The sequence below is a fragment of the Acartia tonsa genome, chromosome 14 (assembly GCF_053477335.1).
Source record: "Acartia tonsa isolate MP-2025a chromosome 14, ASM5347733v1, whole genome shotgun sequence".
Classification (NCBI taxonomy): domain Eukaryota; kingdom Metazoa; phylum Arthropoda; class Copepoda; order Calanoida; family Acartiidae; genus Acartia; species Acartia tonsa.
In genome coordinates this window covers 15,663,674-15,679,628 of record NC_137273.1, presented here as the reverse complement: position 1 = coordinate 15,679,628, position 15,955 = coordinate 15,663,674, and the positions used below count along the sequence as shown (strand labels likewise).

The following is a 15,955-nucleotide window of genomic DNA, read 5'->3' as shown; positions in this document are numbered from 1 at the left end:
TCGTATTATATCCAGCTTTCTACGAATATAAAAATGTACAATCATAAGATTAAAACCAGTTTTTAAGCCCGTGCCTTCGGCACCTCGGGACTAAAAGATTGGTTTTTATCTTATAATTGTACATTCTATATCCGCGGAAAGCGGTTTATAATACGATGAAAGAAATAACTATTATATAACGCAACTATTTTATAATTGGGGTATTTATTTTTATTCGTCTCCCAATCTTGTTAAGAATTTAGTCGAATGCAACTTTGCTTTCACACTTTTGAACACCTCACCTTCCCTTTATTAAAATTAATTTTGGAGTAGTTTTTATCCTATGCCTAACTTTTGCGGGGGGCTCTAAAACCTGCGGTGCTACCCTGTACTCAATAAAACTAACCTAACTTGAAGTAATATACAAAAAAAAATGAAACACCTCCTCCCTCCCCCTCTTCCCCTCTTTTTAAATTTATTACTATTTATTTATAACATGGTGATCTTATTAGCTTTTCATTGCTGTGCTACTTATAGACAAAATGGTAAAATAGTTTTTTAGCTTACTTTAGCGTAGTGACGGGTGGACGGAAATAGTTATACCTACATTTTTTTATTTCAAATTTTTATTTATTAAAATGGATGTAGAATACACGTGGATATGATGAAAGGATGTCTTCAATTTAGGTTGCTACTTCCCCAGTCGTTCATTCAGTAGGAAGGGAGGGGATCAGTTCTTTTAGCCAGCTACAAGTTACACTTTACTAGAGTACATGATAATCTGGTGTAAGATCCAAGTAATAATAAATCCATTTATTCAGGATAAAGAATTATGAGAATGGGGAGAAGACAGGAAACGAAGACATTCAATCACTTAAAGTAAGTACACATGTAACACAAACAGACATACATTAGATACAGAGTAGTTGCGCTTTTATATAATCATACGTAAAATAAAGTAACAGGATGTCTATCTTTCTGTAGGGTAATGTATATTTTCCTCAACAGTAAAGCTTCTTACATTACTTCTTACATTAACTTCTCCCAATAAAAAATCGCCCTTAAAAATTGTTTTACTTTTAAATAACAACTAAAGTAGGAAGGTGAATGTTCTACTTTTTTAGAGTAAAATGATTCGGGGTAAAATAATTGTTCTTTTTCAACCGACTCCCCCCCCCCCCCTCCCCCCCGCAAAAAAAAAGTATTTTAAGTTACCAAAGGGAGGAATTGTCACAATAAGAATTATTTATAGTTCCTTTTACAACATTTCTCTGACAGTACACATGGAAATCATATTACTTTATGATAGTACTAGAGGATACGCCCCTAGAGGCCTCTACTGGCGATTTCTCTTTGGAGGTTAAAGATACCCTTCCAAAAAATAGCCTAAACCCTACCATGTAACTGTAAGTAGTTTCACTGAAAAGGAGATCCATATCAGTTTAGTAGTTAGCAAAATCTATCTACAGACAAAAAAAATCTTACTACTTTATAAGTACACTAGCGGTTACGCCCCTAGAGGCCTCTAGTGGCACTTTAAATGTGTTTTTTTATTTCAAATATTCAATTTTAGAATTAATTCGTCTATGTTGCGTTTAAGTCTCTACGCAAAAAAAGAGAATACTTTTTTAAAATTTTGATTTTTGTTATTTCTCTTGGGAGGGTGGTGGTACCCTCCCATAAGATAGTTATAAACCTTCCCAGGACCCATGAGAAGCTACCCTGTCAAGGAGAACACGATAGGTACAGCGGTTAGCGAAATCCTTTGGTACAAACAAACAAACATCCTTTTACTTTATTATAAGGATATGAAAATCATATTAATTCAATATTTATTTTAGTCAAGATTGCGAGAATTGGATAAAAAGATAGAGCTGGAATCTGTAGAATATGAAGAATTAATGTTAGAAATATCATTAAGTAAACGGCATGAAAAGGTAAAGTCGTCTTATTATTATTAAATGTCGTTTCATTATAGAAAAATGTTGCCTTATTATTTATAAAAGTCGTCTTTTATCTAAAGGGGTTATTACTCCCCCCCCCCCTCCAAAAAAATATATTTTGAAGTTTGAATTTTAACCCCCACCCCCCCAAAAAAAAAAATATAAAGCTTGGACGTCCTTGCCTACCTTATATAAAGATTACCCCTCCCCCCACCCAAATGAATTTGGGGGTGCCCAAAATTTTAAATTTTGAATTTTTACACCCCCCCCCCCCCCCTCCATCCAAATGTAAAAGCTTGGACGCCCTTGTGAGAGACCTTTAGAGAAATAGCCATTTAGAGTTTTCTCTTTGTTTTGCCAATAGCTTTCTATAGACACCTTAACATCCAAGATTGGTCTACTGTAGCTCGTCAACGTCAAAACTTGGATTAAGTGTTCAGTTACCACTATAATGAAAGAAAATCAGTTGTGATTATACATATTGAAATAATCCGGATAAAAGAAATAATCTTGTATTAAACAAGGATGACAACATCCATAAAAGCGAAGCGCTGAAACGATAAAACAAACGAATATTGTAGTGTCACAACTGAATAATCAGACTAAAAATCAGATCAATCGTATGATTATATTACATAAAAAGTTTTAAAAATCAGCATGTTTAAAATTGACGTACGAACAAGAGCTACGCTTTCTAAATAATACCTAACTTCTACTAGAATCACCATGTAAAGTTTGAAATCGATAGTAAAATTATAAAATTAACGAAAAAAGCTATCCTAAAGCAGTCCTAATTATAGAAAAGCTTTGCTTTTAAAAAGAAAATTTAAATTCAAAATTTGTTTAGGATCATGATATTAAAATTTGTTTAGGACCATGATATTGCTACATCAGTTGCTGATATACAGGAAATTTAAGCTTTTCTTTTCACTTATAACAAGGACATTTATGTTTTATAAGTAGCACAGCAATATCGATCTAATACAAGTCTAGATAAAAAAGTTGAATTATTGGATCATGGAAAGAAAACGAAGTAGTGGGTTTCGTCGTAGTTTTCTCCCTGCAAGGACTATTTTCTAACCTTGCGGGGCAATCATGACTTACAGACAGATTAAAATTACATATAATGTAGCTGCGCTACAAAAAAATAATAAAACACCTAAAAGTCTGAAAATATTTTTTAAATTTCGTACATTCAAGACCTATCTCACAAAGTACCATCTTAAGTACTGATACCCCCCCCCCCATAGACGTCCAAGGGGGGGGGGTAATAGGGCGATTACCCCCCCCCCCAAACGAATTTTGGGTTGCCCCTAAAATTTTTTTCAATTTACCCCTACCCTGGGGGTGCCGTAGGCACCCCCAACTATTTAGGAGGGGGTATTTACCCCCCCCAAACAATTTTGGGAGGGTAAATACCCCCCCCCCCAAAATAGAAAATCTCTAACAAAAAAAATTTTTGCTAAAATTTAAATTACCCCCCCAAAAAATTTTACCCCGGGGGTAAATTTTGGGGGGGGGGGTAAACAAATTTTACCCCTGCCAACAGATTTCAGGGGGGGTAATTACCCCCCCCCAAGCAAATTTTACCCCCGGGGTAAAAATTTTGGGGGGGGGTAAAAATATTTGCGGCGCGCTTCGCGCGCCATTTTACCTCCCCCAAAACCAAATTACCCCCCCCTTAAAAAATTTTACCCCCCCAAAACAAAAAGCTTGGACGCCCCTGCCCCACCTCCCTCCTCAGTATTTCGAAATAAAAAGAAAGTAATGGGGAGAATAGATTACTTTAGTATATCAATGTAATATACGTAGATATTATGACAGGGAAAAAATTGTCGTAAATTTAGGTTGCTAACATGGACATTATGTACTGGTCAGTTTGTTCATCTAGAAGGCGGGGAGGGGATAAAAAGGGTAGATGGGGGGGGGAGGGGTATAGTTATTTTAGCCCGATACAAGTATCACTTCATTATGGTCTGGTGAAAGATCCATGTACTTTTATTGATTTTTGAATGGTGCATTAAGTTGAGTGTTTGAAAGTTCCAAGTACTAATTGTAATCTACTGAAGGGGTAATTTTGTGTATCATCATTATCGGCCATTGGCTTAGCTCTTTAGATCTTTGCTTAAAGTCCCTAGGTAAAGAATGCATCTGATACTAAAAAAATTAGAAAAGAAAATTTATTGCAAATCCTAGACTTCCCAATACAACCACCAGATTCACACAAGCACAGACAGATACAACTCCACAGCTGCTTTGTCAGGCCGTGACAGAGACAGAGATAGGGACAGATCCGAAGGTGGCGGCCTCAACTCTCCCCTCTCATTTGTCACAAGTCAAGGTGAGTCTTTTCTTTCATGTTAGAATTGTGCTATCGACTTTAAACTTTACATAATGATTCCTGAAACAGTTATGTAACACTTAGACAGCGAAGCTTTTCTATAATTAGGGTCGGTACTCCGTCCTTACATCCGTAACGGTTAGCTCTTTTCGTTAACTTTATCACGTGAGAATTGTCTTATCGACTTTAAACTTTTTATAATGATTTTTGATACATTAATACTATTAAAAAGCCTAACGAATTTATAATCTTTTTCAGAGCGTTCTTATGTCCCTTTGGAACAGTGTTTACATTATTTTTTTCATGATATAGTTGTCCTATTACAAGGATTTTGTAAATGGCAATTTCGGAGACGATTGGGCATCAAGTATTTAGCAAAGTTTTTATATAATAAACCTAAAATTGTTAGTAAGTTTATATTAAATATCATGTACTCAAGCTATTATATATAACAACATGTTTACATCAAATTTTTCATATTTTAAAATAATAGGTACATTAATAAAATCGTTTTTCCATTGATTTTCTTTGGATTTGCATATCTTTTTGGTTCATTAGTATTTCCCCCAAATACTGTTTTTGAGATCTTGTGCTTCATTGGCTAATTAACAGCAAATTAAGTAGTAACCAAAAGATCATCTACATTAAATATTTATAGTAAAATCATCCAAAATAAATAGGTAGGGGGATAAAGTGACTCAAAAATCATCCTTGTGACGTCATAAAAATGAGGGATTATCCATCTCTTTTTTAGAGGTTTTCTTTCCCACTTCTCCTCTCATCTCCCTTAGTTTTATGACGTCGCATGTCTGATTTTTAGTCACTTTGTCCCCATACAAAAATAGGTAAGCTGCTATCTGAAAATTTTAAATTCTCGGTGCAGTGTAGAAAAAACTAATGTACATATTTTTGCTAATTTTTACATAACGAGATACATAGGAATTATGAAAAATGTAATTTGTAGAGTTTCCATTAAATATGTATCCTCATATTATATCTCAGCATTTTTCATCTGCAGTGTCAACCAGGGAGGGAGGGGACATTGGGATGTTTATTGCACTGGCCCCCCTAAAGTTTTATATTAACGTTTTCTTGTTCGTTGGCTTAACAACTGTAGGAAATTTTTGATTGGTTGGGTCAATTAGTTGAGTGTCCATATGTTTCAACCACCATTTTGTGCACCATCATTTGGAATGAACATAAATTTATTGACCATTGTCTTATCCCTTTAGATCCCTAAGTATGAACAAAATGAATGATCATTCCCCCTATTTTTCCCTTGTCACTCCCCACCTCACCAACCTCACCTTTTTTCCCAATGACCTCTCTCTCTTTTTTTGGTGTAGTGAAAAGAGAAAATAAAAACAAGGATGAAAATGTTAAAAGTTGAAAGAAAAAAATTGATTAGCAACAGACGTTTAAAGAGAGGGGATGGGATAAAAGTGTGTTTACCCCCCCCCCCCCCCTCAAACTTTGAAACTACTATTAGCACCCTCAAAATAAAAAAATATATATATTAGATTATCAACCCAAAACCCAGAAACCCCTCATTTCGTCGTCCAAGGAGTGTTTACACCCCCTCAAACACTTAAACCTCTATTACCCCCTCAAACACTTAAACCTCTATTACCCCCTCAAGATTTAAAAAATACATTAAATCACACACTTCAAGCCTTTAAAAAATCCCCCATTTTACCCCCTTCAAAAAAAAGCTTGGACGTCCTTGGGTCAGTTTTATGTTAAATACCTATATATACAAAAAATTTACCAAATTAGCGTTCTCAAATTTTCCCCACTTTACCCTTAGAAAAGGAAATACAAAAAATGACGTCGTACTGGCCTACCAATGGTCAATCGAAATGTATACGGGCCTGCCAATGGTAATTTAGTCCGTGCATTGGCCTATCATTGGTCATTTGTATTTTATGACGTCATTTTTTATAGACACTATAAAAAGGTTTTGAAAAAAAAGCATAGCCAAAAATACTTATAACTTTTATGACCGACGGACGGACGGACATCTTTACAGATAAGTCATATAGTAGCTTCGCTACTACAATTGTGCAAATGGTTAGAGTGTAATAATTAACATAAAAGATTTTTACTGCATGCTACATAATGATATTTTGACATAACGTGTATGCAATATTTCTTTTAATACAGTAAAGAATGTATGGATTAATTTTGCAAGTGCAGTTTTAAAATGTTTTAATGTTGATTATAGATTAGGGTTATGTCGGATATAAAATAAACTTTATATTATACAACAAAAATCCCAATTTATAAACTTAATTTAAATTTTTATTTAGCCTGGGCCTTCTGTATCTCGGGATTAACAAAACTGGATTTAATCTTATAATTTTTAGTTTTATTATCCGCGGAATGCTGTCTAAATTACGATACGATAAATAACTGTTAATTAGTTTTCATGAACCTTGTTTAAAATTTACTTATATGATGGAATTTTCAACTACAAACTACAAACCTACGTACATGCTCTAAATAAAAAGAACTTTGGCCATAAAAAATCTATTTTTATTTTCAGTGGATATATCCCAATCATCAACTCCTGTAACGAGTATACTGGGCTCACAGTATAACAATAATATTAGAGATATAGACGAGGTAAGTGTCCTTCATAATTGTGCGCGGCATTAGTAGGTAAGTTTGCGCTTTAACTTCATATCGGAAAATAATGATAATGATAAGGATAAAAATTGTTCTTTAAAATATTCCTAACAAGCCCTCCATGACTGTTGAAGCAGCTTGCAGTACCTTAAAAATGACGTCATACAATACAAATGACAAATGATATGCCAGTATACATTTTAATTGACCAATGGTGAAATGTATACTGGCCTATCAGTGGTCTTTTGTATTGTATGAAGTCATTTGCTGTAGTCACTATAATCTGCTTCATAACTAACATTTTAAAAGTCTGGAAATTTAGTTCAAAAATGTACCGCTAGGCGGACCTAATGAAAATGTAATATATAGGTGAGTGCAATCAACAATATCAACGCAATGCTTGCTCAAGCGACATCAACCATCAGAAACCAGAATAATCAATCTTTTCTTCCTGGTAATTATCCTTGATGATAGCAAAGCTACTTAATAATTTGGGTCTGTATGTAATTTATTTGTTGGCAGCAAATATTTGGTAAGTGGCTGCGCCCCTAACATCTTTGGCACTATATTCGAAGGGATATTGATATTGAGTTATTTAAAAAAATAGAAAAAAAGCTTAAAACCACCTCAGAACCAGTAAGAAGGCTCATGAAAAAGGAGAACCGTATCGGTTCAGCGGTATCCTTCGCTACAGACAAAAAATCTTACTACTTTACATAATAGGATATAAATTTGACTTAATTGTGTACTTTAAAAAAAAGAAAAACAGATTAGTGAAGCTATCAAATCTTTGAAAATTCACATCTACTAACAAAAGCATGTGCAATGAGCATAATAAAAAGTATTTTTTTTTAAATCACACATTTTGAATTTTAAGATTTTGTTATTAAAAACTTTCATTATCTATCTACTTAAACAGGTATAAACGGAATGCCACGAAGCGAAGAACAAAAGCGACAACAAAATGAACTTTTAGAACAGGTTAGCAGTTAAATACTTTTTTTAACCACATAATTGGATCTTTGAAAATCAACCAATTATGTCGGGAATATTAACACAGCCAAGTAGCAGAAAACAATTTGGTAGCAGACGAAAAATGTAATTGGAAGAGGAGGGTAGGTAGTTATCTGTATATACATCTTTACGATAGAGCTGTTGGGATAGTGATAAAGTAACAACCTTCAGACAACCAACACTTAGATTTGAGTTACACCTTTAACTAAAGACCCCGGTAATGTTCTACATTCTAGGGTCTTTGAATTAATCCCTGAAGTCTATTAGACCTCTCTTAAACGATGTTATGGTTTTAAGCTATTCAAAAGAGGGAGGGTTTTATATGTAGAATAAGTAGAACAAATATTAATTAGTGAATAATAATATTCTAATTACTGCACCAAATAGCAATTATCAATATTGTTTGTGTATTGACGGCTTTGTCTCAAGACTGTATTTGCTTCAATTTAGTATAAAATGGGTGTGGGGGGGGGGGGCAGGGAAGTACCCCCTTAAATAAACAAAAGAATGTTTTTAATTATAGTATTTTTAATTCTATTTCAAAATAGTGAAAAAAATTATAGTGATCTTGGAAAAAAAAAATACTTTGACTTAAGCAAAATATTTGATTTAAAAAGTGAAAAGTTTTATAGGCCAGTGATCTAATGAGATAATATAATGGCCGATGAATTGATGTACATCCCCAATGATTGTACACACAACAACCCTTTTTGTTGATTACTATTAGCAGATGAAACTTTGGACACTTAATGAACAAACCAATCAAGATTCAATAAATGTCCCCAAAGTTTTTAAGCCAACGAAAAAGATAACGTTATTATAAACTTTGGGGACTAGTGCAATAAACAGCCCATTGTCCTCTTCCCTCCTGTTTATTGGCCATCCATTTTTGCTTTACAGGAAGAATTTATCAAACTTTAGATGAAGGGTCAGCTATCTAACTCTCGACTTTCTAACCCTATCAAAATCTAATAAATGCTATATAATTTTTACTAGCGACTACGCCCCTAGAGGCCTCTAGGAGGGGGGAATTGAATTCGACAACCCAGTTTCTTAATTTAGATTTTAAAAGAAAAAGTTACAAAAAAATTTTGGGAGGGGGAATTTTTTTAGGGGTGTAATTTTTTTCAAGGGGCGATTTCTCTTGAGTGGGTAGTGGTACGTCCTAAAATAGTTAAAAACCTTCCCGGGACAAACAAACAGACATACATCGTTCTACTTTGTATTATAGATTAAGCTATAAAAATTGGAAAGAATTTTAATGAATATAATAGATTTGAAATCTGCATAAAATTTTAAGGATTTTTTTATAAAATATGTTTTTTATATAATTCATTATTTAAAAGCGCAAATCCAATTTAAGTTTATAAATTTTGACCAATAGGATAGGTGGAATGGAAACTACCTGCGCTATAATTGGTTGAATGATGTACGTCACTTAAGCTTCTCCAATCAGGGCGCAGATAGTTTTCAATCCACCAATTACAGATGTCAAAATTATTTGACTTAATTTGTATTTGCGCTTATAGATAAAGAATTATACAAAAAACGAATTTTATAAAAATTCCTTAAAATTTTATGCAGATTTCAAATCTTTTATATTTATTAAAATCCTTTCCAATTTTTATAGCTTATTATAGATACTAAAATCTTCAAACTTTCCCAAAATTTTCTCTTTTTATTCTTAATCTTGATGTAAATCATTGTCTTTTTATTAGAATCTTCTTTTAATCTTTTTATCTATTAATATCTTATCCATAATCATGCTCAGAAAAATATATTTATTCATTAAAATCGTTTAAAAGAGTTGTTAATTTGAAATATTTTAGCTCGTAAGTTATGTGCTACTTATGAACATTCTCATTAAGTTTATAGTTTCTTTTTAAAAGCGAAGCTTTTCTATAACTAAGGTCGGTCCGTCCGTCCGTACGTCCGTAACGGATAGCTTTTTTCGTTATTTTAGGCATGTTAGAATTGTCCTATCGATTTCAAACTTTGCATGGTGATTCCTTTAGTAGTTAGGTACGAATTAGAAAGCGTAGCAACTCTATAATCATTACAAGAATGTCCGTATGTCCATTTAAAACATGTTGATTTTTAAACTTTTTTAACAACGAATTTTTATGTGATCTAATTATCTGATTGATCTGATTTTTGGTATATCGATTCCTGGTACAACAAAGTATAATGTATTAAGCAAAGCAACTCTATAATCAAGTCCTATAAATGTCATAAACATTATCCTGTATCAAGCAATTTTTCAATAAATTTACTTACAATTTTGCTTCGACTCTTATACATCTATATTCTGATTCTTCAGTTCTGACACTATGTTATATATGAAATTAACGATAAATTCCAAAAAATCTGAGAACCAGTTCTAATCAACCGGAAATATTAGTCGGTTTCGAAGTCATAATGAAATAAGTTTGCCTCCTTTGTTTTTCTTTCGCGTTGTACTTTTTGTTCTTTAGAAAGTTTGTACCTTTTTCTGATTCATTGAAGAACCATTTCCAAAGTTTCATAAGAAGTGCATAATCTTCTCTCACTTTCTCTCTCTTTGCAGTGAAGCTTTTCTACAATTTAGGGCCGACCAGTCGTCCGCGTGCAATGGATAGCTTTTATCTTTAAAATGATTGTCCAATCGATTTTAAACTTGACATGATTCCTGTAACATCTTGGTACATTAAATAAATACAAGATCGTCAATATGTCCATTTTAAATTATTTATCTATTTTTTATTTACTATTTACATCATTAATGAAGTTAAAAATGAAAGTATGTACGTTTGAATAACCATCTATTTTGTTGAACTTCGCTGTTATGGATGTTGTCATCCTTGTTGCCAAGAAATTATACAAGTCAATTGTACTTTTAAGTTTGTCTGTCTTTTAAAGAATATGGTCGTTTAATATTAACAAGGATGACAACATCCATAAAAGCGAAGCACTGAAACGGTAAGACAAACGGACATTAACACTTGTACAGTGTCAGAACTGAATAATCATAATATAAATGTATAAGAGTCAAAGCAAAATTGTAAGTAAATTTGTTGAAAAACTGCTTGATTCAGGATAATGTTTATGGACATACTAACATTTTTAGGACTTGATTATAGAGTTGCTTCGCTGATTACATTATAATTTGTTGTCCCAGGAATCAATATACCAAAAATCAGATCAATCGGATGATAAGATCACATAAAAATTTGTTGTTAAAAAAGTAAAAAAATCAACATGTTTAAAATGGATGTACGGACATTTTGGTGATGATTATAGAGTTGCTACGTTTTCTAAATCGTACCTAACTATTACAGGAATCACCATGCAATCACCACTATTACGGACGGACGGACGTATGGACGGACCGACCCTAGTAATAGAAGAGCTTCGCTTTTAAAAATATTTTTTTTTGTTTTACCCCTTAAGTATGGGCATATAATAACTAAATTTGTATGTCGGTCCGTCTGTAATGCTCTTGGGAAGACATCGATAAAATGGATAAAAGATGCTATTTCTAATTTTTTTTCTGGTTTTCATTACCCAAATAGTACCTACTTCAAAATTGACTTAATATGTCTATCTGTCAGTTTATTTAAATTCAGATTAATTTACTTTGTTTTAAAGCTTCACTACTTACGGATAATGTAAAACTTGTCTATTTTCACACAAAAATTATTTTCTCTCTCTCTCTCTCTCTCTCTTTCTTTCTCTCTCTCTCTCTCTCTTACTCTGTCTCTCTGTCTCTCTCTCTCTCTCTCTCTCTCTCTCTCTCTCTCTCTCTCTCTCTCTCTCTCTCTCTCTCTCTCTCTCTCTTTCATTCAACATATTTAACTCTCAATCCCATTTTTTTGCATTTGGAGTTTTTACCCTATCCACAAATTAAAACTTTCTGTTAATGTTTTTTCCAGGGCTGAGCAGCCACGACTAAGCCTTAAATGTTTGTATGTTTTAATTATTTTGAATAAAGAGGAATTTTCATAATTGGGGTCAGGTTTAGACTTATGCTTAATATGCTAAAAGGTTGATTTCAACGAGGCTTACAGACGGACGATGAGCAGCTGCCAAGCCCTGGATTTTAACTTTGTTTTATCGTTGAGAATTATTTCCAGTCATTCTATGCAGGGAGGGTGCGGACATTGTGCTGTTCATTACACTAGTCCCCAAAGTTTTATAATAACTTTTTCTTATTCGTTGACTCAACAACTATGGGAACTATAATGAATTTTCATTGGTTGGTTCATTAAGTTGAGTGTTGTAGCGTTTTAACCACTACAGAAGGGGTAATTTTGAGGATCATCATTTGGGATGTACATAAATTTATCGTCCATTGTCTTATCCCTTTAGAAACCTTTATGAATAATATCCTAATATATTATTTTATAGATAATATTTATCCCTTAGAATAATTATATGCAATATGGAACCCTTATAAACACTCACACACACACACACACACACACACACACACACACACACACACAAACACTCCCACACAAACACACAACACACACACATATACTCGGACATACAGACAGACAAACATACAAATTACAGACATACAGTTTGATTTACAATTCAAAATTAGAATTCTATGCTCTACAATAAAGTAGCCGATTGTAAAGATATTTTTTGTGTTCTTTTAGTAAGGTTTAAGGCTATTTTGTGAGATTAAAGCATTTCAGGGGAACTATTTAAGACACAAGAGTTAATTTCCAAAAATGATTTTCATATACCCCTGTTCTTTAATCTACTATAGATTGTACGTGTGTATGTGTGTGTGGTTTTGTGTTTCTTTGATTCCGTAAAGCCGGTCTATTTTCTTAGCATTAGTCAAAAAAACCTAACCTTATCTAATTAAAAAGAAATAAGGTCAGACGGAAAGACTGGGCTGCTTTGTCACTAAGATGATTATATTGCTATTAGAATAGCGACATTTCGACGTTTTATTAGCCATTGTCAGTTGAAAAAAGGGGCGACTTTCTACAGTAATATACTTATTTAAGATAGAATCATGTCGAGGATACGTCAGTTATTGGTACTTTTAGATTTATCGACTTTTTGATATTAATTTAAACTGTTCTTAATGACAAATTACCCAAAGAAGTGAATGGAAGCTTTACACCGCAATCATAAGTATTGTATGTATGTTCAGAGGTGCGTGGAGAGAGAGGTCTAGTACCCGAAGCGACACCTAGCCCTCTAGAGTCTTAACTTAACTTTACCCAAAGAAAAGCTTTTTTAAATCAACATTTATTGCTATTATCTATAACTTGACAGTTTTGTATTTTCAAATAATATCTATGTGCATACTGATAAGTAGAGGTTTATATGCATAGAAAGCTGAAATAATGGTTTATATGTTCATGTACACTGCTACAAAAGTAAGTGGGTTAAAAATAGAATGGGACATTTGTCTGTTTATTGTAATAGTCTCCAAAGTTTTACAATAACGTTTTCTTATTTGTAAGCTTAACAACTTCATATTGGGGACTTTTATTGAATTTTTATTGGTACGTCCATTATGTTGGGTGTCCAAACATTTCAACAACCAAATGCAATCTAAAGAAGGGTTGTTTTTTGTTCATTATCATTGGGGGTGTACATCAATTTATCGGCCATTGTCTTATCCCTTTAGATCCATGACAGTAATGTTTGTGCATATCTATTTATATTTGCTCTTTGGTTTTGATTATATAGGTCATCTTAATTATATTATGAAGATAAATAGTCTAAAAAAACTCTGTTTTATAGTTGCTGCACTCTAATAAGAGTTCTATTGCATATTAATATAAAACAATATTCGCGTGGTGTATATAGTAATATTTAAGCTGGCGGATAAGAAGTCAGCCTCCAATCTTATAAGTGTCAAGAAACTGTTCAATAATATATAATGTAAAATAATAAAACATAAAGTTATATAGTTATTATTATTTTGTTTTCTTAAAGAATTTAAACTAAAAGGAGTGATTTTTTATATGTAATGTAGTAATGTTTTTTTGGTCTGTAGCTTAATATTTCAATAGACAAAACCACTAAACCGATTGGGTGCTCCATATTAAAAAACCTTCACAAAGGTCCCAGGGTGATATTAAACAATTTGATTTATATCTTGGTTTTAGGTTTCTGCTTTTCACTATATTTTCAAAAACAGAGCCCCTAAAGGCTAGGGGCGCTTATGCTAGTAATAAATATATAATGTCAAAAAATACTAAAATATAAAGGTTATAGTCATTATCAAATTTGTTTTCTTAATGAATTTAAACTAAAAGAAGTGATTTTATAATATATATTCAATAGAATAGTTTAAATAATGTGAAAATGTTTAAATAAAAAGCAATGTTGCCTGAAGTCAAAACAGCATCTATATTTCCACATAAAGGGTAAGAAAGTATCAAAAAAGTTTTTTTTCCTGTCACTAGGCTTTATTGATATTTGTCTATTGACAGTAGCGGTAGCGGTAGGGGGGTGTAGAGGGTAGTCAATAACCCCTTTAAAATAAAACTTTTGGAGTTAATTTTTCTTTTATTTAGAGTTTTAGTATGGATTAGTAGTTTTAGTTCATCGAAAAGTCAGAATTAATGTAGTTTGGACTTTATTATAGCATTTGATCATTTAAAAGTATAAATATTTTTTTTAAAGTAACATGATGTGTGTTTGTATAATGGCTGAACCGATATCTTTTATAGTGAATTAATTTAGGTGTAAGAGGAATATTTTTTCGGGGGGGGGGAGGGCACTTCGACCCTCTCAAGAGTAATTACCCCTTTCCTATTAGCTGCCCCTAAACGTCTCTAGGAGCGTAGCCGCTAGCAATATTTACTTCTATTCAGATATTTAGCATTTAAAACTAAGTATAACATGAATAGATTTCATGAAAACTGATGCCTTTTTTAAATGAAAATAAAAGATAACTGTCCTTTTATGTAAAGACATACAAACTTTAAACATATAGAAATTATATTGACCACTAAAAATACCTCGATAATAAATTATAGAGAATCTATGCTGTAGTGTAAAAAATTGTTCCCATAAGTTTCTAAATGTATTTGCGTTTGGTAATCAAATAAAGGGATAGGCGAATGAAAAAAAGAAATTCCACCCCACTTCTCTTTCCTTAATACTTCTAAAGTTCCTTGCTACTTTCGAGATTATGCCAGTTGGGTTAGTTCAGGGGTAGCTATCAGGGAGTAAGGGAGGGGACAATGGATCGAATATTCAATTTTTAGGAGTCTCAGACTTTGGGGACTGGCTTAAAGGGAATGTGCAAGAATTTAGCAGTTTCTGACTGAGTTTGGGGACTTGCGCATAGAATGCCGCTACTCGTTATGTATGTTTTGAATATTGCAGACGGGGAGAAGGGATAAGGGAAGTGGGGGGAAGGGAAATAAACACTCATTGTGTTAGTTTTGAATGTAGCAGACGGGGAGAAGGGAGGTGGGGGCAAGGGGCAAGGGAAATAAACAGAATAAAAAGGGGCAGTCATATTCTTGCTAGCAGCTGGCCGGGTCCAATAATCTTTTAATATAAAAATCACACCAAAAAACCTCAATATATTTCATCAAAAACAAGTTGTGATTTCACTTTACATGAGGCTATGGAAATCTATTATTCAATTAACAATCCCTTTATAATTTACTACAAATTTATTGGATTAAACTGGATTTCATGCCCTTTCTTTGATAACTCTTATATTGAATTAATTGCCCATTGTCCCCCCCCCCCTTACTCCCTGGGTAGCTATTCTAACAATCAATTCTACAAAAAAAAATCACGAAACCTTTAAAAGTAAGGTGGAAGTATATTTTGTTTTTTTCATGTAGCTGAAGATGGCTGGGTACGAAGGGGAGGAAAGGGGGAAGGGGGTTGTGGGGTAATTTTTCTTTAGAATTGTTTGTCAGAATCACATTCCCTTTTCCCTGGGTAAGTTTAAGTATATGGATTACAATATGTTAAAACATGTTTTATCATTAACTGACCCTAAAAAATATTTTTTAAATGTAGATTAATGGCTTGTGGGGTTTGTAACATATAAAAACACTTGTAAAAA

At 33.0% G+C, this 15,955-nt stretch overlaps 1 protein-coding gene across 6 annotated transcripts in view; it reads left to right on the top strand.

Annotated features, from left to right (window-relative positions):
• LOC145305922 (uncharacterized) overlaps nucleotides 1-15,955 on the top strand; it is a 137,451-nt gene that overhangs the window by 13,458 nt on the left and 108,038 nt on the right. For all 6 annotated transcript variants that reach the window (XR_013874816.1, XM_080147800.1, XM_080147799.1 and 3 more), the window contains exons 3-9: nucleotides 801-858; nucleotides 1,821-1,916; nucleotides 2,795-2,830; nucleotides 4,119-4,263; nucleotides 6,809-6,888; nucleotides 7,261-7,345; nucleotides 7,811-7,872. Coding sequence is in view for 5 of the 6 variants with exons in the window: in XM_080147800.1 (XP_080003926.1) it covers nucleotides 801-858; nucleotides 1,821-1,916; nucleotides 2,795-2,830; nucleotides 4,119-4,263; nucleotides 6,809-6,888; nucleotides 7,261-7,345; nucleotides 7,811-7,872 (562 nt within the window). In the remaining variant the exon portion in view is untranslated. The remainder of the gene's footprint in view (nucleotides 1-800; nucleotides 859-1,820; nucleotides 1,917-2,794; nucleotides 2,831-4,118; nucleotides 4,264-6,808; nucleotides 6,889-7,260; nucleotides 7,346-7,810; nucleotides 7,873-15,955) is intronic.